This window comes from Hirsutella rhossiliensis (assembly GCF_020360975.1).
Source record: "Hirsutella rhossiliensis strain HR02 chromosome Unknown scaffold00004, whole genome shotgun sequence".
Lineage (NCBI taxonomy): Eukaryota > Fungi > Ascomycota > Sordariomycetes > Hypocreales > Ophiocordycipitaceae > Hirsutella > Hirsutella rhossiliensis.
This window is the reverse complement of record NW_025408670.1, coordinates 216,110-238,112: the sequence shown is the minus strand read 5'-3', so window position 1 is coordinate 238,112 and position 22,003 is coordinate 216,110. Positions and strand designations below refer to the sequence as shown.

General features: G+C 57.0%; 6 protein-coding genes across 6 annotated transcripts; 4 read left to right on the top strand and 2 right to left on the bottom strand.

Moving 5' to 3' along the window:
- Window positions 1-477: 477 nt before the first annotated feature.
- On the top strand, window positions 478-1,063 carry HRG_04187 (transcriptional coactivator p15 (PC4) domain-containing protein; the record flags this gene model as incomplete). The annotated part of the gene is made up of 3 exons (XM_044862658.1): window positions 478-627; window positions 683-787; window positions 860-1,063. The coding sequence occupies 3 exons, from the start codon at window positions 478-480 to the stop codon at window positions 1,061-1,063; spliced, it is 459 nt and encodes a 152-aa protein (XP_044721272.1).
- A 727-nt stretch (window positions 1,064-1,790) lies between these two features.
- On the top strand, window positions 1,791-3,869 carry HRG_04186 (major facilitator superfamily domain-containing protein; the record flags this gene model as incomplete). Its single annotated transcript, XM_044862657.1, has 5 exons — window positions 1,791-2,076; window positions 2,148-2,247; window positions 2,393-2,405; window positions 2,493-2,833; window positions 2,888-3,869. The coding sequence occupies 5 exons, from the start codon at window positions 1,791-1,793 to the stop codon at window positions 3,867-3,869; spliced, it is 1,722 nt and encodes a 573-aa protein (XP_044721271.1).
- A 232-nt stretch (window positions 3,870-4,101) lies between these two features.
- HRG_04185 (dnaJ domain-containing protein) lies at window positions 4,102-5,255 on the bottom strand (the record flags this gene model as incomplete). Its single annotated transcript, XM_044862656.1, has 2 exons — window positions 4,102-5,142; window positions 5,211-5,255. 2 exons carry the CDS (start codon window positions 5,253-5,255, stop codon window positions 4,102-4,104), a joined length of 1,086 nt encoding a protein of 361 aa, XP_044721270.1.
- A 1,485-nt stretch (window positions 5,256-6,740) lies between these two features.
- Window positions 6,741-7,728, top strand: HRG_04184 (PI-PLC X domain-containing protein 1; the record flags this gene model as incomplete). Its single annotated transcript, XM_044862655.1, has 3 exons — window positions 6,741-7,263; window positions 7,316-7,608; window positions 7,669-7,728. The coding sequence occupies 3 exons, from the start codon at window positions 6,741-6,743 to the stop codon at window positions 7,726-7,728; spliced, it is 876 nt and encodes a 291-aa protein (XP_044721269.1).
- A 1,059-nt stretch (window positions 7,729-8,787) lies between these two features.
- On the top strand, window positions 8,788-10,422 carry HRG_04183 (cytochrome domain of cellobiose dehydrogenase; the record flags this gene model as incomplete). Its single annotated transcript, XM_044862654.1, has 5 exons — window positions 8,788-8,830; window positions 8,936-9,591; window positions 9,652-9,744; window positions 9,798-9,985; window positions 10,041-10,422. The coding sequence occupies 5 exons, from the start codon at window positions 8,788-8,790 to the stop codon at window positions 10,420-10,422; spliced, it is 1,362 nt and encodes a 453-aa protein (XP_044721268.1).
- Window positions 10,423-12,374: 1,952 nt separating this feature from the next.
- HRG_04182 (uncharacterized protein) lies at window positions 12,375-14,920 on the bottom strand (the record flags this gene model as incomplete). The annotated part of the gene is made up of 3 exons (XM_044862653.1): window positions 12,375-14,100; window positions 14,564-14,719; window positions 14,784-14,920. The coding sequence occupies 3 exons, from the start codon at window positions 14,918-14,920 to the stop codon at window positions 12,375-12,377; spliced, it is 2,019 nt and encodes a 672-aa protein (XP_044721267.1).
- Between the last annotated feature and the right edge of the window lie 7,083 nt (window positions 14,921-22,003).

Genomic DNA, 22,003 nt, shown 5'->3' with positions numbered 1-22,003 from the left:
GCATGACACTTCAGAAACGTTTTCCGGCACAGTAGAGAGAGCATGCAAGGGCGGGCGGGTGATGCTGTCCCCGAATCAGGGCCATTCGGTTGAAGGCATGGGACAGAGCCAAGGGATTCCCCACGACCTTGGACGGGCTCGCATCCCGCTTCTGGTCCGAGGCCGAGATATCGGAGCCGTTACGGCGCATGATTCGCCAAGTAGCCCCGAGCTGGTGCCATGTTTCGGGGCAAGGAAAAGGAGTGCATATGTACATGCACGTCTGCGTTTTCATAAAAGAGGACTCGAATACAGATGCTAGGTACGTATCCAGCCCTTAATCCGTCACGTGAGTTCGCGTCGACGGCCCGCCCCAAGCTCCCGTCCTTCAGTGGGGCGCAGTGCCTCCAACGCGCCATTTCCCCCCGGCAAGAGCGCAGCACACGGTCCTCTCCAGCAGCCCTCGGCCAAAAAGACAAACACCCCGGACCGCGAACCATGTCTTCCCACTCCAAGAAGCGCAGAGCCAGCGCCGCCGACGAGCTGGACGAAAACGAGCCGCAGATGGCCCAGAAACCGGCAAAGAAGACCAAGCACGCGCCCGGTGCGCCCGACGGCAAGGACGACGAAGGCAACCCGTTCTGGGAGGTACGTGCGCCTCATTGCCCCCTGGCTTTGCGCGCGCTGACGGGGAGGGACGCAGTTGTCTAGCAAGCGACGCGTCGGCGTGTCGCAGTTCAAGAACATGAGCTTGGTCAACATCCGCGAGTACTACGAAAAGGACGGCAAGCTGCTCCCGGGCAAAAAGGTCAGTGTGCTCCGAGCTCTCTCTTGGGCTATGGTACGCGGGCTAACGTGTTTCTCTTTTTTTTTTCCACAGGGAATCTCTCTGTCCGTGGAGCAGTACTCGGCCCTGCTCAGAGCCGCTCCCGCTATCAGCGCGACCCTCCGCGACATGGGCCAGACGGTCGGCGACGTCGAGGATACAGGCGCTGCTGCCCCCGCCAAAAACAGGGTCAAGAAGGAAAAGACCAAGCCGGCCAAGGCCAACATCGAGGCGACGAGCGACGAGGACGAGGGCTAGAAGCTCCAGCGACGTCACGTCAAGTCCAACAGGGTCAATGGCTAGCGGGAACAAGGAGTTGGGGCGTTGGCCTGTGCTGTGACCGAATCTGACGACTCGAGTACAAGCACGGGGATGGCGTCTGTCTGGTAGCATCTGCTTTGCTGGCACCAAAAATGTAACAGAATGAATCTCCATCGTCCGAGCGGTTCGTCTGTGGTGCTGGAACTTACATAAGGGTCTATCCGAAAAGGGAGCCGGTGCGAGACAATCGCCTCTTTGGTGTGCACATGTCACGACTCCACCAGGCCCCGTTAATCCGCCGCCGTCCACGCAGGAATAAAAAGTCACGATGCTCGGCGCACGATTCATGTTCATGACGGTGCTGAAGACGTTACCCAAACAGGCATTAATTAGCCACGGCCCGTGAATAACCAGCCAAGGCTGGGCCCCATACAATGACCTCTTAGCCCGATGAGCTTGCTGCTGACTCGTGCTTTTCCTATCCTTTCAAGGGAACCCATCTTCATTCGTTTTCATGTTGCATTGCGCTTCACTCGTTCTTTTCGTTGCGTCTCTCAACTTTGTGCTCGCCCGGGCAGAGTAGAGGTGACAGTTTGCTTTAATACAGATCCCCATTTCACTCGCATCACGAACCAACGCGACGCCGGCCATATAATCTAAACAAATATTCCATTATCGAAGTTTCGGCGGCAACCTCTCCTACGCGAGCCCCCATCAATCCATCATGAGGGTCGTCTCGTGGCGCCTGAGCCTCGGCCGCGTCGAGTCGGCGCACCACTACGCCGGCGTCCTCGTCCCCCTCGAGGAGGCGCACCTGTACAGCCATTCCGCGCCGCGGCGGCATGCTCGCCCTGCTGCCGGCACTGACATTGTCCTCGACAAGGAGGAGGCCGATGGCGGCGAGGGCCAGGGCATGCTCGACGACGAGGGCGAGTACTCCATACGGGGCCTGCGCAAGGAAACGAGGGCCGGCGCGTGCAGCGGCGGACAGCGGTGGACGGAATACGAGAGTGAGTCGCGGCGTCATGTGTCTCTGCCTTGTTCTCGCTGGACAAGGGGTCGTGGGCTCACCTGCCGGCAGTCAAGTCGAAGCTCATCAACAAGGCCATCCAGGACATTGGCATGGGCCCGTACAACTGGCACCTGTTTGTCCTGTGCGGCTTCGGCTGGTTTGCGGATAAGTAAGTGTGCTGCACTCTTCCTCGTCGACTCTTCCTCGTCGACTCTTCCTCGTCGACTCTTCCTCGTCGACTCTTCCTCGTCGACTCTTCCTCGTCGACTCTTCCTCGTCGACTCTTCCTCGCTGACTCGCTGTTGCGCCTCCAGTCTATGGCTGCAGGTACGAAGTGCCCCCTGCGCCAAGCATGCCCCGGCGACGGCGCCATCAACATGCAGCAGCATCGGCTAACACGCTCGTCACCTACAGGGCGTCTCCCTCTGCCTGCCCTCGCTCTCGGCCGAGTTCGACCTCTCGGAAAAGACGGTGCGCTACACCACGAGCGCCCTCTTCGTCGGCCTCTCCGCCGGCAGCTTCCTGTGGGGCATCGGCTCCGACTTCCTCGGCCGCCGCCCGGCCTTCAACCTGACGCTGCTCATCACCAGCCTGCTCGGCATCGCCGCCGCCTACGCCCGCTCCTGGGCCGCCGTCTGCCTCTGCCTCGCCGGCGCCGGCTTCGGCGTCGGCGGCAACCTGCCCGTCGACGGCGCCCTGTTCCTCGAGTTCCTGCCGGACGCCTCGAGCGCCTTGCTCACCCTGCTCTCTGTCTGGTGGCCCGTTGGCCAGCTTGCGTCGTCGCTGGCTGCCTGGTACTGCATGACCAGGTGGCCCGTCGAGCAGGGCTGGCGCTACTTCATCGTCGTCATCGGCGTCCTCACCTTTGCCATGTTTGTCGTCCGCTGCTTCTGCTTCCACCTCTTCGAGTCGCCCAAGTTCCTCCTCAACCGCGGCCGCCAGGCCGAGGCCGTCGCCGTCGTCCACGGCATCGCCCACCGCAACGGCACCAAGACGTGGCTCACCTCGGCCATTCTCGACCGGGTTGCCGCAGACGATGACGACGACGACGACGACCAAGACCCCGTCCACGCCGCGCTCGCCATCCCCCGAGCCCCGGCCGTCTCCGGCGCACAGGTCCTGCGGGAAAAGCTAAAAGACCTATCGGGCCAGCGCCTCCGCCCCCTGTTCCGCACGCGAACGCTCGGCCTGGCCACGGCCCTCGTCTGGTTCTGCTGGGCCAGCATCGGCATGGGCTACCCGCTCTTCAACGCCTTTCTGCCCCAGTACTTTTCCCACGCCCACGGCCCCGGCGCCGCGGTGCAGTCGGAAACGGCCCCCATCTCGCGCGAGGCGTACCGCAACTACGCCATCACCTCGGTCGTCGGCGTCCCCGGCAGCCTGCTGGCCGCCTACCTCGTCGACCACCCGTCGCCGCTGCTCGGCCGCCGCGGCACCCTCGCCGGCTCGACCCTGCTGTCGGCCGTCTTCCTCTTCCTCTTCGTCACCCTCGGCACCACGCCCGCCGCCCAGCTTGCCTTTTCGTGCGTCGAGGCCTTTGCCCAGAACATCATGTACGGCGTCCTCTACGCCTTCACCCCCGAGCTCTTCCCCACGCCCGTCCGCGGCGCCGGCACCGGCGTCGCGAGCTTCCTCAATCGCCTGACGGGCTTAATGGCCCCGGTCTTGGCCGCCAACATGCCGGGCGACGGAGCGACGACGCCCATCTACATGTCGGCCACGCTGATTCTGTCTGCCTTTGTCGGCATGTGCCTGATTCCCATTGAGACGAGAGGGGCGCAGAGGCTTTGACCGCATGTGGAAACGCAAATAATTCGGAGATGTATATAGCCCATAGAAGTGTCGATATGGCTAGACCGGTTGCGTAATAGATAACATGGCACGGCGGTAATGCAGGCGCCGTGCCACATGACCACATCATCTACGAGTGCCACGTCGTCAAGTGACTGACTCTATATCAACTGAATGTTCTCATGGATTCTCTATCAACATGACTGGCTCTCTAAACACTCTCAATGCCCACCTATCGGTTGCCCTTGGCCCCGCTCGGCGCGTCTATCCGCCTCTTCCTGAAGGAAGTACCCAGCGCATCCCGCACCATGGGATCGGAGCGCAGCGTGTTCTGGACCAGCCACTCTTGCATCTTGCCTTGGAGATTGCTGACGGCGCCGGCATCGCCTTTGAAGGGCGCCATCTCCATGGCCACCAGCCGGCTGGTTTCCGTGTTGAGCTGGTTGACGACGGCGTCCAAGCGTTGAAGCCCTTGCTCGAGGGCCTTATCCTCGCCCTGGGCGGCCCGGCTGCCGGGCCGCGTCTGCTGCACCAGCAGGGGTCCAATCTGTGCGAGTCCGATGTAGACGGTAATGGTGAGCTTCCGGGCGAGCTGGATGGCCTGGAACGGCAGGTACGGCGCACGGGAAGAAACGCGCGTGATGAGGGCGTTGACCACGTCAACGACGAGGGGGAACGCCGGCCGCGTGACAACATGGACCTCAAAGACGCAGAGGGTGATTAGGATCAGCCAGCGGTGAAACTTGCCAAACTCCATGTAGCCAAAGAGGCCGAGGACGTAGATTGTGGCGGCAGCAACGGCATAGTGGGGGAGAATACCGCCCAGGACGCCCCGACTGACAAAGTCTCTGATGGTGACGCACTTTTGCCATTCCACAATGTCCGGGCCGAAGCGCTCGTAGGCAAACCGCCTTGCCGCGTCCTGCAGCGTGTCACTGGCAAGCTTAAGGTGCATAAAGAAGGAGGCCTTGTCGCGGAGGTCAGCAGCGGCGCCGGCCTTGTCTGGGTGGTGCATGGCGGCGAGCCTGCGGAAGCGCGACTTGATTTCACGGTCGGCGGCTCCGAGGGGCACGCCGAGGTCCTGGTAGAAGGAGGGCTCGGCGCGCAGCTCATAGCCGGCCTCGTAGATGGTGTAGAGCAAGTAGGTGGCGACGACAAGGATGTTGATGGTGCGGCGGTGGGAGAGGAAGCGCGCGGAGCCGGGGGCTGGCTTGGGGTCGCCGGCGCGGATGGTGATGGCGTAGTAGATGGATTGGATCCATGATGTTGCGAGCTGCCAGACGTCATGTTAGCTGCTTGTGGTCCGCAGGCGATGGAGGAGAGTCCGTGGGGGAGACATACTCTCGGGAGGATGTACCAGCCTACGAGGGAGAGAAAGTTCGACATGGTAGGCGGCGAAGCATGCTTGGATGCCTGGCAAAAGGCCGCGATGGTGGTGGGAGAGGATAGGGTGTCGTGACAGGGTTCGCGCGATAAGATAAGGGGCTGGTCAGTGCGCTCTCTCAGTCTCCCAAAACCGGCCTCTCTTTCTCCTTTTCCTGGGACTCTGGGGAGAAGGCTTTTCGATGAACGCGCCAACAGAGCGAAAGACGAGAGACGGAGAAATGTCCGTGCACCGGCAACAAAGCCGTTGAAGCCGAGTCTCCTGGCCTGCTGGGTTGCGGGCTGCTGGGCTTTCAGCCAAACAAGTCGCCTCCTTGGCACCAGTGGCCTGCAGGGATGTTGAGCGATGCGTCGGTGCTTGCAGCATGATTGCGCCACAAGGGCACATACCTCGAAGAAGGGGTGCAATCTGATGGACAAAAGGAACCATGGCCTTTGCAACTCGGCATTGGCGCCCCGATGACTTTGGATTTAGCCTCGTCTACGCTTGCATTCGCTTGCGTACCTAATGATCAGATGATCTGATTTGAGAACATGTTTGAACCCGTCTGCCGTAGGCAGCGGGGTGGTTTGGGGTATGTGCCTTTGTCCCTCCCCGTGAAAGTATCAAATTGTTATCAAGTTAACTTAAGGTAGGGGCCCCAGCATTTCATTATAGTCTTGATGAATCGTTGTTGATTCAGACCAAAATGAAGTCACGGGAAAATAAAGGAGCAGTAAAATCAAGGGTTTCTTCCCCTGGTCCTACCCTATGCCCTTCATGATTTGACTTTACATAGAGGTAATTATGTATCTAACCCAGACGGAAAAGGGCACACGGGACCCGAGAGAGATCAACCCGCCCCCCATCAGCCGCCGCTCCTCCGTGTGACCAGGCATCAGCGCCGTCGCAGCAAGTCATGCCGCGTGCCTGAAGAAGCTTTTCTTGGGGACAATCGCATGCAGAAATAGTCAAGAGCCGCTCCTCCATGGTACTTTGGGTGAGCTCGCATTGAGAGGGGCTGGAAACCAACGCTTCCGTCCTCGGGCAGTTAGTAATAATACGAGCCAGCAATCAACCGGAGCTGCGGCGAGGCTGGCCCGCGATCTCTTTTTCTTCCCTCTCTCCGTCTCGTCTCCCCAAGCCTCCCCCGCTTGGCACGGCGTTTTGCGACAGGGGCGACTGGCTGTTGTACAAATACGCCTTGGGCTTGGAGACTGAAACCCGGCACGGACATTGGCCATGGACGGCATCCGATGACTTGGCCTGCTGCCTACTTCTCATCACCACCTCCACCACCTGCCACCACGGGCCCTCAACCCCGGGGCCGCCGTCCATGTGCCCAACGTGAGGCGCCTCGTCGTGCTTTTCCGTCGTTTATCATCCGGCGGGGGAATCGGCGTATATAACAAGGCCCGAGTCCTCGCCGGGAGGGCCGCGGGGGGACGACGGCGAGCGAGGACCCTCTCGGCTGCTGATAATCGACGTCGCTTCCTCGGCCCCATACGATGCACCTCTCCAGCCTGCTTCGTCTCTCCGGCCTCGTGCTCTCGTGGGCCGGCACCGCCGCGGCCGCCTGCAATGGCCACGACAAGCTGTGCGGCCGGCGGTACTCGGAGGTGACCATGATCGGCACGCACAACAGCGCCTTTGTCGGCGACTCGCCCTTCGACAACCAGTTCGTGACGGTGACGGAGCAGCTGGACAGCGGCGTGCGGTTCCTGCAGGCGCAGACGCAGGACAAGTTTGGCGAGATTGAGATGTGCCACACGTCGTGCTGGTATCTCGACGTCGGCCCTCTGAGCCGCTACCTGCGCGAGGTTGCCGATTGGCTCGACAAACACCCGGACGACGTGGTGACGCTGCTGCTAACCAACATTGACGCCATCCCCATGGAAAAATTCGATGCCGCCTTTGACGAGACCGGGCTCAAGAAACACGTCTTTCGTCCCAAGGCCACGATGGCCAAGGACCGGTGGCCAACGCTTCAGGAGCTCATCAAGGCGGGGACCCGTCTGATTGTCTTTATGGGTAACGAGTCCCCCTTTCCATTGACCTCTACTTTCACTCACACGCCTTGCAGACTATCACGCCGACCAGACCAAGGTCGACTACATCATCAGCGAGTTTGACTACTTCTGGGAGACGCCCTACGGCATCACCGACAAGGAATTCCCGACGTGCCGCGTCGACCGGCCGTCCAACGGAGACACCAAGAAGCTCATGGGCATCATGAACCACATGCTCAACTTCCAGGTTGGCGACATTGTCTTCCCCAACATGATTGACGCGGTCACGACCAACTCGCTGGCGTCGATCCAGAAGCAGGTTGCCCTGTGCAAGAGCGACGGGAAGCCGCAGCCCAATGTTGTCTTGGTGAGTCTGGCCGTCTTGCTTGAGAGGGAATGGAACAAGGGAGGCTGACGTTCGGTGCAGCTTGACTGGGTCAACATTGGCGAGGCGAAAAAGGCACATCAGGTCCTCAACGGGCTGTAGCGGTGTTGACGATGATGAGAGATGAGACGCATGTGTAGGATCGGCCTTGTATATTGCCATGGGCATGTAATGCACCTGTATCTGGAATCGCGTGTGGAAGCCTAGCTGGAACGCCTATGAGCGATGGAAGATGACGGTTGACCCGGACGTGCAGCGCCCAATCAATCATCAAATTTTGAGCGCATTCCATGGTTCATGCCGCTCGCCGTCTTCCACAAGTGACACGCCGCTGCCTTTTGGAGACGGGCCGAGTCAGAGTCCAGATGGGCTCACAAGACGAGCGCAAGCGGAGGCGGACATTGCTGCATGTTGTTGTTGTTGTTGGGGGGGGGGTTGGCGGTGTCGAGGTACTGTTGGAATAAGAGTATCGTACTCCACTCTCCGTGGATGGTCTGCACGCGGTGTAGAAGCATGTATCGACGGGGTAACGTAGGATGACGACGGTTGCATGTGAATCTTGGTCAAGAGGACAAAGTTACTTGTCGGACAGCGCAAGGTCGGCTCCCAGTCATGAGGAATGGAGAACGGAAACGGGCCGGGTAGTGCACGTCCCCCGGGCCCCGGAGGCAGCCCTAATAATAAACACGGGCACCCTGCAGGCACCGCCAGGTGTTGTGCTCGCTGGCAGACAGACACCCACCCAAAGACCCTGCAGCAACACTGACAGGCCCCTCCCCTCTGTCAGCCGAATTTGATTGGGCACGCGCTGATTGGCCTACCCAACAAGAAGGCAGTTCTCGAAATTAGCAGTAATCAATCCCCCCAGCTCTCTCAGTGGGTGACCGTACGAACTACGGGGGGTTTATGAAAAAAGGGGAGGGGCAGAATTGCCCTGCCCTTGCTGGCCAGAGCTTAATTATTATGATGGATGGCCTACGGTCGCTGCGTCACGGTTGATGTTGCGCCTGCGGATAATCTACTAGTGCTAGTACCTACAGTATGTGACAACATTCAGCCGCGACGGGGGGGTTGTTTTCCCCGGGCTTGCTTGCCTTCCCCGTCTTCTCTTCCTCTCGACACGCTCTCTCTCGCACGAGTGCGCCCCCAAATCTCGCCAGCATGCTGCTCACGAGGTTTTGGCGCGCGGCTGTGGCTGCTGCAGGTAAGCCGCCCTCGTCCTCCCCGGCCCCCAGCTCTTGTCGATTGCATCTCCCTCCTCGAGACCAGTCCAGAGAGGAAGAGGGTAGCTAGCTAACCACGCACACAGCCTTGGCTCTCGTTGCCGCGCAAGACGACGAATCCCCCAACGGCCAGTCCACCTTCGTCTCCCCCGGCGGCGACGTCTCGTTTGCCTTCACCGTCCCCGACAATGGCAACACCGATGTCTTCTTCACCATGCGCGCCCACGTCGACAACTCGTGGGCCGCCGTCGGCCTCGGCAGCGACGACATGAAGGGCGCCCTCTTCCTCATGGTCTACCGCAACGACCGCGGCGACAACGTCACCTTCTCCCCCCGCCTCGCCTACGGCAACTACGAGCCCCAGCACTACCCGGAGCTGCGCTACGAGCTGCTCCCCGGCACCGGCGTCATCGACGACCACATGGTCCTTGTCGCCAAATGTATCGAGCACTGCCGCAGCTGGCCCGCCGCCGACTCCAACAGCGGCTACATTGACGTCTCGTCGCCCAACCAAAAGGCCATCTATGCCCTCGGCCCCAGCGAGGGCTTCCGCAGCAACAGTCCCGCCGCCGACCTCAAGTTCCACCGCGAGTTTGGCGTCTTCACCATCGACATGAAGCGCACCCAGGGTAGCCCCGACGCCCCCATTCTCGACGCAAAGTCAAAGGCTGTCGGCACCTCGCTCGACTACCGCAAGACGCACAAGTCAGACTACAAGGCCGGCCTGCACGGCGCCTTCATGGTCTTCTTCATCGTCGTCTTGTTTCCTCTCGGCGTCGTCCTCCTCCGCCTCGGCCGCTAGGCAAGGTGGCATGGCGTCAACCAGGCCGTTGGCGTGGCTGGTGTCCTTGCCGGTCTCGCCCTCGGCATCCTGACCAGCTTCAACTACCAGAGGGTGCGTTTGCTCCCCTCCAATGTCTTCTACTGCTGACACGAGCCCTTGCCTAGTCGCGAGGCTTCCGGTCCTATCACCAAATCTTCGGCTTCGTCATTGTCGGCTTCATCCTCGGCCAGTTCACACTCGGCGTCCTTCACCACCAAAAGTTCCGCAAGACCAAGGCGCCCACCAAGTTTGGCATGGCTCACCTTTGGCTGGGAAGAATCATCCTCTTCCTCGGCACGCTCAACGCGTTTTTGTACGTCCACCTTTGTCGGTCCATGATGGAACAGCTTGCTGACCGAGACTCGCAGTGGCTTCACCTTTGCCCTCAACCGCAAGTTCGGCATGGTGCTCGCCGGGCTCATCATCCTCGGCGCCTTTGCCATCCTCTTCCTCTCCGTCGGCCGGCAATTTCTGTTCAAGAAGAAACGGACCCGGGGCGCGGGCGACCCGCTCGGCGGCGTCCCCACCGGCTACCAAGCGCAGCCCTGGCGAGCGGATCAGCATCCCCCCCCGGGAGCAGGCTACCCGTCAGAACCCCCACCAGGCTACGAGCCCCCGTCGCAGCAGATTGGCCTCCAGCCAGTCTCCCACTCGCCCGCGGCACCTTCGCCGTGGAAGAGCTCGGACGCAAAGGACTACGAGGATCACCCCGCTCTGGGGGGTGCGCAGCGGCCTAGGGAGTTTGCCTGAGCATGGTCTTGTATTGTCGTTTCGAAGCAAGGCGTCAACGCAGGCTGCATGCTCATGTCGGACCACTGGGCGCTGGATGTCCTGTACGGTAGCTTCAGCAAGAGGGAGTAATGACGGCGTTTCTGTAGTGGTGATGCGGTGTCTTGACTCGGGCGACGCAGGGGGCGAGCTTCTTCTGGTCGTTGAAGCATGCTTGTTTGCGGTTGAAATTTGTATCGAATGTGTTCACCGTCATGATCAGTTGTGTCCATGTTGATCGCCTTTTACCTGCGATGAGCATAAGAACGGGCTTCCACCGTATCAGTCGCCTTTGTACAGAGGTTATGGATGACCTGCAAATGCGTCAAGCCGAGTGCTGGTGTTGCGTGCAGTCTGTCAGCTGCCACCAGCACCTCCATGGCATATAGGGTCCACTACCAGGTCATCTGTTGGCGTGTCACTTTACTTTTGCCTGCACAACCTAGTGGTTTCCTCACACAGTCATGTCCAGGGAGAGACGAACCTTGACCGGCGGCAGGAAGGATCCGGGCGGAGAGACCCCACCAGCTTTATATATATATATAGATAGATATCTACAACACTCTCTCTCTGTCAATGCACCTACCCAATAACTAGTGATAATCTAAGACTATTAATATGGGGCCGAGGATTGGTGGAGGAGGCATGATAGCCTTAGTCTTGTCTTTATATGCGGTGGAGAGCGATTGCTATTTGCTTGGTTCGTTGCCTTGACTCTGCTATTCTCGTGCAAATGTCTCATGCACACTACAGCCCATCTTTCTAATCGAAAGACATAAGCCAGTAAAGATGACACGTATTCTTCGAAAAGTAGAAAGTGTCAACCCTAAACATCCTTAGACCATTTCTTCGACATTTCTTCGATGGCTTTCGATCGACCCTCTACCTCTTAGCCCGACCGTCTTCCCGGTCACTTGCGTCTTTTAGCGTCTCTCTCATGACGTTTCCCGCAGCCTTTACCGTTCTGGCTGCACCGCAAACGTAGAATGCCCTTGATCGACCCGGGAGGAGTCGAGACCCGTCGCAGCGGCGGCTGTTGATTCGATCCTGAAAATGCATCTGGACCACCTCCGCTTCTCCGCGGCGGCTACGTGGTCGAGAAAAGGCAGTCAACACCTCAAGCTTGCTGCCGAGAGCCTGGCCTTGGGCCATCATCTCGGCAAACTCCTCTTGGTAGAGGTTGTCGTGAGAGACAAATTGGCAAGTCCTATTTTTGGTAGGCTTGTTAGTAAACCATGTGCAGTATTAATGGGGTCATTTAGCATCACTTTAATAGCACCATGGAAGGTATATACCGTCTCTATTCAAGGTTGTCTACTGTAGATGGCTACATAATAATCCATGCTAGGGTAAGCCGTAGATCTGATGTTCATCAAGGACTCAAGGCCTGAGTGACATGAAGGCTCACACACATGCTGCTAAGGCGGAGAAAGCATAGTAGAGGATGAAGCGGCCGTTGCAAAGTGAAGCCTTTCGCTTAAATCGTGTCTTGAGGCACGCTTAGTCTGTCCTCATGGAGGAACGCAAGACAGCATAGTTATCAATCCAGTAACCACCAACTGGGTAAAGATGCCCCCCCCCAGCATGGAGCCTTTGAAGCGCGCGTTGCCTGGGAGCAAGTTCAGGTCCTCTCGTTCATGATCGCGTCGTATATCCACACTCCCTATCAGGGACATGACCTTCGCTGCTTCCAGATGAAAGCTCGAGTAGGATGATGCAGGACTTGCAGTTCTGGAACTTGTGTGTACCAGTGTTTCGTACCTCTCATTTCCGCCCACAACCTCAATACCATTCGTTCCGAGATCTGGGATATTTTAATGCTGAAGGGGTTTTGACTCGCCAAGCTTTCAATTGGAGGACCCGGGTGTCGCTGCGCAACGAGTGAGCTGTTGCAAGCATTGATCTGGCTTCAGCAGCAACCGGCCAGATTCAACTCATGCCTTTCTTGTCCCGTTGAGCCACGGAGAGGCTGTTGCCCAGAAGATAATCCTGACGCCAAGCCGTTTTGTAGCATAGTCTACAAACTCCTCCTTTGTAAAGGGCTTGCCAGTTTCGTTGTATATCTTTTTCAAATCAGGCTCTTGGACAGCCACAACGCTGATGGGAACCTTGTCGCGATACTCTCTCAGGAATGGGTATGAGTTCTTCTCTTGTCCTTTGTCGTATGGAATCAGATCCGGCCCGCCCACCCCGACGCCATGCTTGGCGTAAAAGCTGAAGGACTTTGTGAAGTAGTTGTTGTTATTCTCCCATCCGTCGGGCCAGAAGTTAACGTACTGAACCACGTAGGATTTTTCGAACACACTTGCGGCATACGCGGCATTTTCCAACTCGCCTTGAAAGTAGCCCTCACTGGTGTAGTTGTTCTTGCCCTGCTCCACCTCGATTGAAGTTTCTGGAAGATTGAGACCGTAGATCTGGCCGTCCAGTTCGTCTGCCATGGCCTTCATTAGTGCTTGGAAGCGCTCGCGCACGTGAGGATTCCATTGCGCCGCCATCCAACCACCATGCTCAAAGTTCCTTTCGCAATTCTCGCCGTCGCAAGTCGGCACACTGCCGTTGCTGTAGAGTGGTGTCTGCATGTACTTTGGCGTTGGGATGTTCTTGATAAAGAAGGTCCTGTCTTGCAGCTGGACCCAAAGCTTCTTGCCTTTGGCCTGAACACGTTTCAAGTCTTCAATGATTTTGGAAAAGTCATACTTTGCCTTCTCAGACTCGAGATCCCTCCACCTGTAGAGCGCTTGAACGCCCTCGAGGTCTGGTCGGTCCAGGATTGCGAGGGCAGCGTCGTCAACGTCACTGCTGTAGAGCCAGTGTTGCAAAAGCGGCTGGGGATCAACGATGCTGTCGTTCTTGTAATGGCCACCCCAGTGTGGTTGCGGAGGAAGCTCCTTGCGATCAGGCCGGGGTTTGCAAAGCTTGCCATTGTGCATCTTCTGATTGTAACTCTCGTCACGGGATTCTTGCCAAATACACGTCTCGCCGTGATAGAGCAGGTTCTTGTTGCACTCGTCACCGCCGCACAGTCTGAAAGTGCACTTGCCCTCCACGCAGCTGATCCACTCGTTGCTCTCGGCCTGCGTGTCGGGAGCGTAGCAGAACTTGCCCTCGGCGTGTGACCATAGGATGAGGGTGTTGCGCTCCTCGATTGAGCAGCGCTCAACGTAGCAGTCCTTGTTCTTACAGAAAACACGGAAGTAGCCGCAATTGTCACAGGGGAGGACGGGGGCGCAGAAGTTACCATAGCACCTAATCTCCACATTGATCGACGTGCCGACGTCGAGAACCTTTGCAGTAGCTTTGGCAACGTCGTCCGCGGTCACAGTTCCAGAGTCGCAGTTTGTAGCATTAGAAGGGCAAGACGTAATAGTGCTAGAGGTAGCGCTGATGGAGCCCCTGGTGCTGCTGCCGGCGATTGGGCGCCCAGGACTATTGTGTTTGCTTGAAGGAGGCCAGCCGGGAGTCCGGGAGCGGCTGCCAGTCTTGGTGGGTGCCTGGGATGAACGGGTATCATGAGTGCTGGTCTGGGTCGTAGCAGTCCATGCGTGTTTGGACGAGCGAAAGGTATCGGTCGTGACCGTTGAAGGATTCGAAAGCGAGTAGAAAATCTCTGGTTCTGCGAAGACAGCAGGGACCAAGGCCGCAGCCACGGCGACAGTCCTGAACAAGTGCATAATGAGTAACGAGTGTTAAGCGGAAGTTAGCTGCGCCAATGCGACTCCGGTCAAGGTCTGAAAGAGGCTCAGACTTCAGAGCCATGATTCCATTGCCTCGAGTTCCATTAGGCTTTATACATGGCACATCGATGACTACAGAGCAGATACAAATACGAACTAGTTCGGCTCTCGTATCCTTCCCCACAAAGGGGACATTCATGCATCTACGGATATACGAGATTACAATGGGGTCTCATTCCATTCCGACAAACGCGGTCACGCGTGACTAATTCTCTCATGGGACAGGCCATTTTCTCAATAGTTTTGTGTCAGCTTGCAGAGGGAGATAGATGGAGGCGGCAGTGCCATTGTGGGACCCCGTTTTGTACATGGGGTAACTATAATTAATACAATCCCAATCATCCGCACGACACGGACTCGTATTTTGCATACAAGGACGGCGGTACTGGCAATGGAATGGAGACGAGTCGAAGTCCCATACCGAAGATGAATGTTCGGCTTTGGGCGTCACTTGTGGGTTTTCTTTGACAATGGCGGCCAGAAGATGTCCATCATGGGATCGAGCGTCTTCGTCTTCGAAGTCTTCCGGACCGGGATCGTATCTGGGCAACTCGCCCCCAATCACTGGATGTAAAATAAGTACATTTAAAGAAGAGGTTGGCCTACGGGGTCTCATATTTGAGCTCGCCCTTCTTGCCTGCGTATATGGTGGACAGATCGAAGGTCGCATCCACCCATTCCTTGTCATAGTTGAGAAGCCTGGCGCAGAGGATCAGGCCGCTCTCGTCGAGGTGTAAGTCCATGGCCGAGCGGGAGGAGACGTTATTGCCTGCCACGAACTCACTGTTCTTATGGATTCCCCTACGCATATTAACTGTTCCCACTGTCTGTGGGAGGAATGTGCTAAGGCACTCGGCCGTTTCCCCCCGTCCCAGTTCTAGAACCTGACTCTTGTGCTTCTCAAGCCAGCACTCCGTGCGCGGGGAGGGAATACAAGTGATTCATTCATCAACAACGATGGACAACAGGGCATCTTCCAAGTGGAAGAAGAGAGTCACACTCGGCATCTTTAAGCGAGCCGCCAGGCGAGGAGTAAGAAAAGAGCTGTCTGCAAGACGAGGACGCAGTCACGATAGTGTCTCCGTGGGCCCCGGATGGGGTTAGAATAGCAACGCTGCTGGCTGTGGTGGTGGAATGCACTGCTCTGCGCAACTACTGAGCAATGAGTACTGTCACTGCCCGTGATATGAGTGAGATGAGTTGCACTCTTGTGCTTGATAGAGAATGCGTCGTCGCCTCACCCGTTGTGAAAGAGCCTCACCTTGTGCTTCGCAATGTCCACTGCTGGATGAGGAAGAAGCCCAGCCTTTCTGGGTTCTGTTGAAGTGGGCGGTCTAGGACCTTTATACCTCTCGGCGATGGGTGTCACCCTCCTTGGGCTCCACACCTACTTGTCAGTCTGCATGCATGAGGGTTCCTCTGCAAGCCTCCGCCGTCTTCCCTCCGCTCTGACTGGGCGTTACACACCAGCCTCTTCCACCCACTCCAGAGACTGTACAGCCACACTCTTCGTTGCACTCGGTGTCTACGACTGGGGAGGAGCCACACTGGTGCGTGGTTCCGTGGTTCCCCCTTATACCAAACATACTGGCGTCCGCGCGCTCGTTAACACTCGCTAGCTCCCGTGTCCTCACTCGGCCTCTTGGCCTCGTTGCGGGATAAGGGGGAAGGGGTCCGCTCGTTCTACTCGCTCTTGGGGTCGTGATTATTATCTGTAGCGTTTTACTCTGTGGTGTTTACCTCGTTTCACTCGGGTCGTGTTTGAGGTGTGGTTCCGTCTGGGTCTCTTGCAGGGTGGCTCTTCGCAGCCGGTCCTTCGGCCCGTCCGCACCCCTTCGGGGTAAATATCCGTAGTCATGCTCTGGGCCTCCGGCGGTTATCCTCGAGGTGGTATCTCTTGGAGGAGTTGGTCTCAAAGGATCACTCTCTTCCGTGCTCTTGTCTGTATGTAGCCTGATTGGTTCTGGACAGAGCGTAGCAGCATGGTGCACAAGATGATGGCAGATTCAATCTACAACCACATCGATGGAAGGACTCCCAAATCCAGCTGAGTGTATTCATTCGTCGATCCGCTCCGATAGCTATTCCCAGCTGTCGATGAGGGATGTGTGGAGTGTCCCTCCACGTTCAAGGCCACGTCTGCGGGTGCAATCCATGATGACTTCGAGTCAAGTCCTAATACCTTCGCCTTTATACCGGTAGTCCCAAGTGTGCATTCACATAATCATATTCACATTCATATTCACTTCCAGTCATCCTTCCCGTCTATGTGACGAGGTTACGAGGAGCGGGCGACTGGTCTACAGTACAATCGCCTGGTTACCAATGGACTCTTACGAGATGCACTGGGTCTACACTTGCGTGGTCATTCCGTTCCCCGGGCTACCGCCTCACCGACTCTGTCAGAGGGATGGGCTAGACCGCAAATCTCGCACAGCGTGTGACAGGAAGAAGGGGGGAGGCCTCAGGCAAGGAGCCAAGCTCTCCTCGTAACCTCAAGGATTCGGGCTACCGCGACTGGATTCCCCTACGCATATTAACTGTTCCCACTGTCTGTGGGAGGAATGTGCTAAGGCACTCGGCCGTTTCCCCCCGTCCCAGTTCTAGAACCTGACTCTTGTGCTTCTCAAGCCAGCACTCCGTGCGCGGGGAGGGAATACAAGTGATTCATTCATCAACAACGATGGACAACAGGGCATCTTCCAAGTGGAAGAAGAGAGTCACACTCGGCATCTTTAAGCGAGCCGCCAGGCGAGGAGTAAGAAAAGAGCTGTCTGCAAGACGAGTGACGCAGTCACGATAGTGTCTCCCGTGGGCCCCGGATGGGGTTAGAATAGCAACGCTGCTGGCTGTGGTGGTGGAATGCACTGCTCTGCGCAACTACTGAGCAATGAGTACTGTCACTGCCCGTGATATGAGTGAGATGAGTTGCACTCTTGTGCTTGATAGAGAATGCGTCGTCGCCTCACTCCGTTGTGAAAGAGCCTCACCTTGTGCTTCGCAATGTCCACTGCTGGATGAGGAAGAAGCCCAGCCTTTCTGGGTTCTGTTGAAGTGGGCGGTCTAGGACCTTTATACCTCTCGGCGATGGGTGTCACCCTCCTTGGGCTCCACACCTACTTGTCAGTCTGCATGCATGAGGGTTCCTCTGCAAGCCTCCGCCGTCTTCCCTCCGCTCTGACTGGGCGTTACACACCAGCCTCTTCCACCCACTCCAGAGACTGTACAGCCACACTCTTCGTTGCACTCGGTGTCTACGACTGGGGAGGAGCCACACTGGTGCGTGGTTCCGTGGTTCCCCCTTATACCAAACATACTGGCGTCCGCGCGCTCTCTTCGATCGCTTGCTCCCGTGTCCTCACTCGGCTGCTGGCCTCGTTGCGGGATAAGGGGGAAGGGGTCCGCTCGCCGCTGGCTCGCTCCTGGAAGGGAGATTATCATCTGTAGCGCTTCACTGTGTTGTGTTTACCTCGTTTCACTCGGGTCGTGTTTGAGGTGTGGTTCCGTCTGGGTCTCTTGCAGGGTGGCTCTTCGCAGCCGGTCCTTCGGCCCGTCCGCACACCCTTCGGGTGTTATGTCCGTAGTCTAGATATGGGCCTCCGGCGGTGCTCTTCAGAGTGGTATCCCTTGGAGAGTGGAATCTACGATCTTGGGTGGCTCTCTTGTAAACGCCTGATAGCAACCACTTACGACTTCTCATCTATTTTTCACGGCATGTTCAAGGAAAAAGAAAAGGTCGTTCATGAACATGTCCCACTTCTTGGACAACCCATCTAGATAGTTGTGCTAAACACACCCGCACCCTCCATTTCCGTCAAAAGGTCATACAGAAGCCACTCGTCTCCAGCGACGACGGAACCATCCCTCGACATCTCCTTAGCCCAAAAGTGCATCTCCGGCTTCATGCGGTACAGGCAGCACGGCATCGACGCCACAGTAGACATCCGAACACACTCGTCTGTCATACCGGTTGTATCAAAGGCTGACTCCAGCATGCTCTCCAATCTGACGCACTCTTCCCGACTCAGTCCCGAGGTGTCTGGGCCAAGACGCAACAACACTGCATGATAAAAGAGGCCATCTTGCGCACGCTGCGCCACTCGGTAATCCAAATCCCGTGGACGTAGACACTTGTGTATTCCCTCGGAAAGGGAGGAAGTCGACAAGCCATGAGTCGTCACCAAATGAATGATGAACCATCGCTTACACCAACGATGGGACCAGAAAGGAGAACAGACAAGGTGATTGCAATTGTTGCAATCCGTGGCCACTGCAGCTGGCGAGGAACAGGGACAGTCACCAGAAACTGTCCGGGAATGAAGTGCCAGACTCATCCTGCCTACTCCGTGGAAGTAGTAGCCGAGCGCTCTCCAGCTAAGGCTTGGCCCACCCAGTGAGAGAGAGAAATTGCGTGCTGTACCGCACTGGCTGCTCCAGAAACTCCTCCGAGCAACAATGCATTGAATGCAGACACGCTGCCCTGCACAGACGACCGTCAACACTTGTCTCGCCTTTTCATATCATTTCTCTCGAAATACAAACCATTCCAAAAATGAACGGAATACGCAATCACTTTCCGTGATGTCCGGATGCCCGGGGTAGAAACTCAACTATGCGCCGTGTGCGCGGGACAATCTTGTGTCTGGTTGAGACTCTCTGTTCGACAGATGACTCTGTTGCTTGCTGAAAGCAGGTGCTACAAGAGCGTGGAGTAGGAAACCCAAAGGTGACCACAGGTCAGAAATAGAAGAAAGGAAAGGAGAGTGGGCGGCATCTCATGCCTTTATACACTCCGTTATCTGTGCATCCGTCCTCTCAGTCCGGACTGATGTCATCGTGCATGCAACCTGGCGGAAGCTGCGACAAGCTGGGGTGGGTCCCTCTCACTTATCCCACCACTCACGTTCCTCCCTCCGTCCGTCTGCGTGTTATGACGAGTCTCCTTCCCCCTTGTCAGCAGACTGAACGACACGTGATTGCTCACGTAATGGCTGGGGATTAGTCACCACACTGGTGCGTGGTTCCGTGGTTCCCCCTTATACCAAACATACTCTCGTCCACTCGCTCGGTGACCCTCGCTTGTTTCCGTGTCCTCGCCTCCGGCTGCGGGATAAGGGGGAAGGGGTCCGCTCGCCTCTGGCTCGCTCCTGGGGCTGGGACTACTTTGGTAGCCGGGTGATTTTTGTGGGATTTGCTATCCCCGTGGTTCTGTGTTTTCATCGGTTTCGTCCAGTTTTTTGGTGGTGGTTCCGACCGTGTGCGTTGGCACAGTATGGACTGCCATATAAGTAGTATGTGACTTGGACCTCCCAGTCTACGGTGTGGACACTGTCTGGTGTGCTTGCAGGGTGGCTTCTCGCAGCCAGTCCTTCGGCCTGACCGCACCCCTTCGGGGTAAATATCCGTAGTCCTGCTTGGGTCCTCCGGAGGTGATGTTGGAGGCTGTCCCTTGTGAACGCGGGTTGGTCTACTGGAGGGGTGGAGGCTTACGCTCTTTTACAATTACAGTCTACTTCCGTCACTCTTGGGTTCGGCCACTCACAGTCATCCGAATTCCAAATCAGAATCACCATAATCATCATGAGAAGCTTCACGCCAGGCTCAATTATACCGAGGGTCTACCTGGTGCGACATTCACGTCCAACTCTCGCAGCGGCTGTCTGGAGGAGCAGCCATCAGGGTCCAGGTCGCTACTTGCAGAAACAGACGGGCCAGGGTACACCCCAACGGCGCCCTCTGAGGCTTCCAAATCCAGGTCGTACACCTCGATGCTATCACCAGGATGGACCTCAAACGCTCTGTGCACGCGCTGCAAGGGATACGCGTGGCAGTTGTACCAGTATTCGAAATCCTCCTCATCGGCCAAAGACCGCAACCACCAGTCACTGGCAAAGTCATGGCCGTCCGACCTCCGGCCTAGGGACGACTCCTGCAGAAGAATCTGTGCTACCCTCCTGACCGAGTAAGAAGCGGGAACTCCGCCTATCAGTAGGACACAAGTCGACGCGGCGGGACAGCCTCGCCATAGATATTGGGGCTCTGCCGCCATCCATACCCAGCAGAAGAGACTACCTTTCAGTGTTTTCGGCAGCTCTCGCAGCCTCTGCAAAAGCGAGTGGGGATCTCGAAACCGGACGGTCAAGGCACACCAAGGCTCCCGCACAGTTCGCCCTAGATGATCCCGGCCGCGATTACGTGACAGAGAACCGCTTCGGTTCTTCATTTCCAGAAACAACGATCCACATGACTGTCCACGACAAGCACCGACCAAGTCTCTGACGCATTGCACCGCCTTGGGCTGCCACAACGGAACATCCACCCCTTGGGAGGAGGGAATGCACTCCATTGGCGAATGCGTGTCCTCCCAGGCCATTTGCAACAGTATGCCTCCGAAGTAGGTGTGAAACTCAGTCTCCGCTCTCGTGGTCCCGGACGGATGGTCTCCAGCCTCTGTCGCAGTGGTCAGCATCACCGTGGTCTTTTTGCACGGCATCGCCTTTCCAGGGATTTGGAAAGCAGGATGAAGAAACCCTTGTCAGATGAATGAGCGGGCATCTCTGCCTTTATACCTCTTGGTAGCACCCTCTGGGTTGACGAGCTGCTGTGGATCCCCCACACCCTCTTGTCTGAGTGCATGCATGATTCTCTGCCTGCGTCGGCCGTCTGCACTCCGTTGCGCCTGGCTCTTACTCACCATTGTCCTCCCCCTTGTGCGGACTAATGTATGACCGTTCCACGTAGGACTGGGGAAGAACCTAGTCTGGGTCCTGGTTCCGTGGTTCCCCCTTATACCAAACATACTGGCGTCCACTCGCTCGGTGACCCTCGCTTGTTTCCGTGTCCTCGCCTCCGGCTGCGGGATAAGGGGGAAGGGGTCCGCTCTCTCCGATCGCTCTTGGGTCGACTGTTTGTCTGTAGCCCTAGGGCTCTGGTGGTGTGGCCTCGTTGCACTCGGGTCGTGTGTGTTGTTCACGATGTTCTTGTAAACGGTGTACTCAATCTATGTTCTTGAGTGTGGCTCTTCACACCCGCACCTTCGGCGCGTGCGCACCCCCTTCGGGGGTAGAATTCCGTAGTCCTGCCTGGGCCCTCCGGGGGTTGAGTGAGAATTGGATTACTTGGACGTTTCACCTTGTAAACGATGTGAGGTCTTTGATCTTAGTAGATAGTGGTGGTAGCCTAGTGAGATGTCGATACAATCACCGAAGGTAGAATTAAGCTACGAGTCAAGATGAAAAGGACGAGTCTACTGTCATTACTGCTACGAGACGTCACGAGTAAAGGGACACTGTTATGTACATCGGTGGACAGATGAAGCCATCGTCATGTGACTCATGTCCCAATACGAAACAAGTGCCTGTACGTCCAAGATGCGATCGGGAGTCAACGCCTCCACCTCCACCTCCACCTCCTCCATCTCCAAGGCGACTTAGCACGGTCCAAATCCTCCGCAAAGAGCCTCGTCCCCATTCGCTTGATCCCAGAAGCAAGCAATAGCCTCTCCCTCCTTTCCGTAAGGCTCCCATCCAGGTCGAGCTTCAATGCTGTCAGAATGCGATTGACCTCACCAGCTACATGGCCGATACCAATATCAGCGCAATTCTGCACGGGTCAAAATGGGGGGGGACGAAGACTCGCCACAAAGACTATCCACGTCATGTACCCAAGGCGGAAAACTCTGAATTACCTCGCCCGTAGCGAGGCTATACAATGGCTTCAGCGGGCCGGTCTTACAGACTATTCGAGCTCCGTTCTCCAAGCGAACGTGGTGGTTCCGATCTCTATCTCCACGCATTAGGCCTGATACTACACGCCACGTCCGAGTG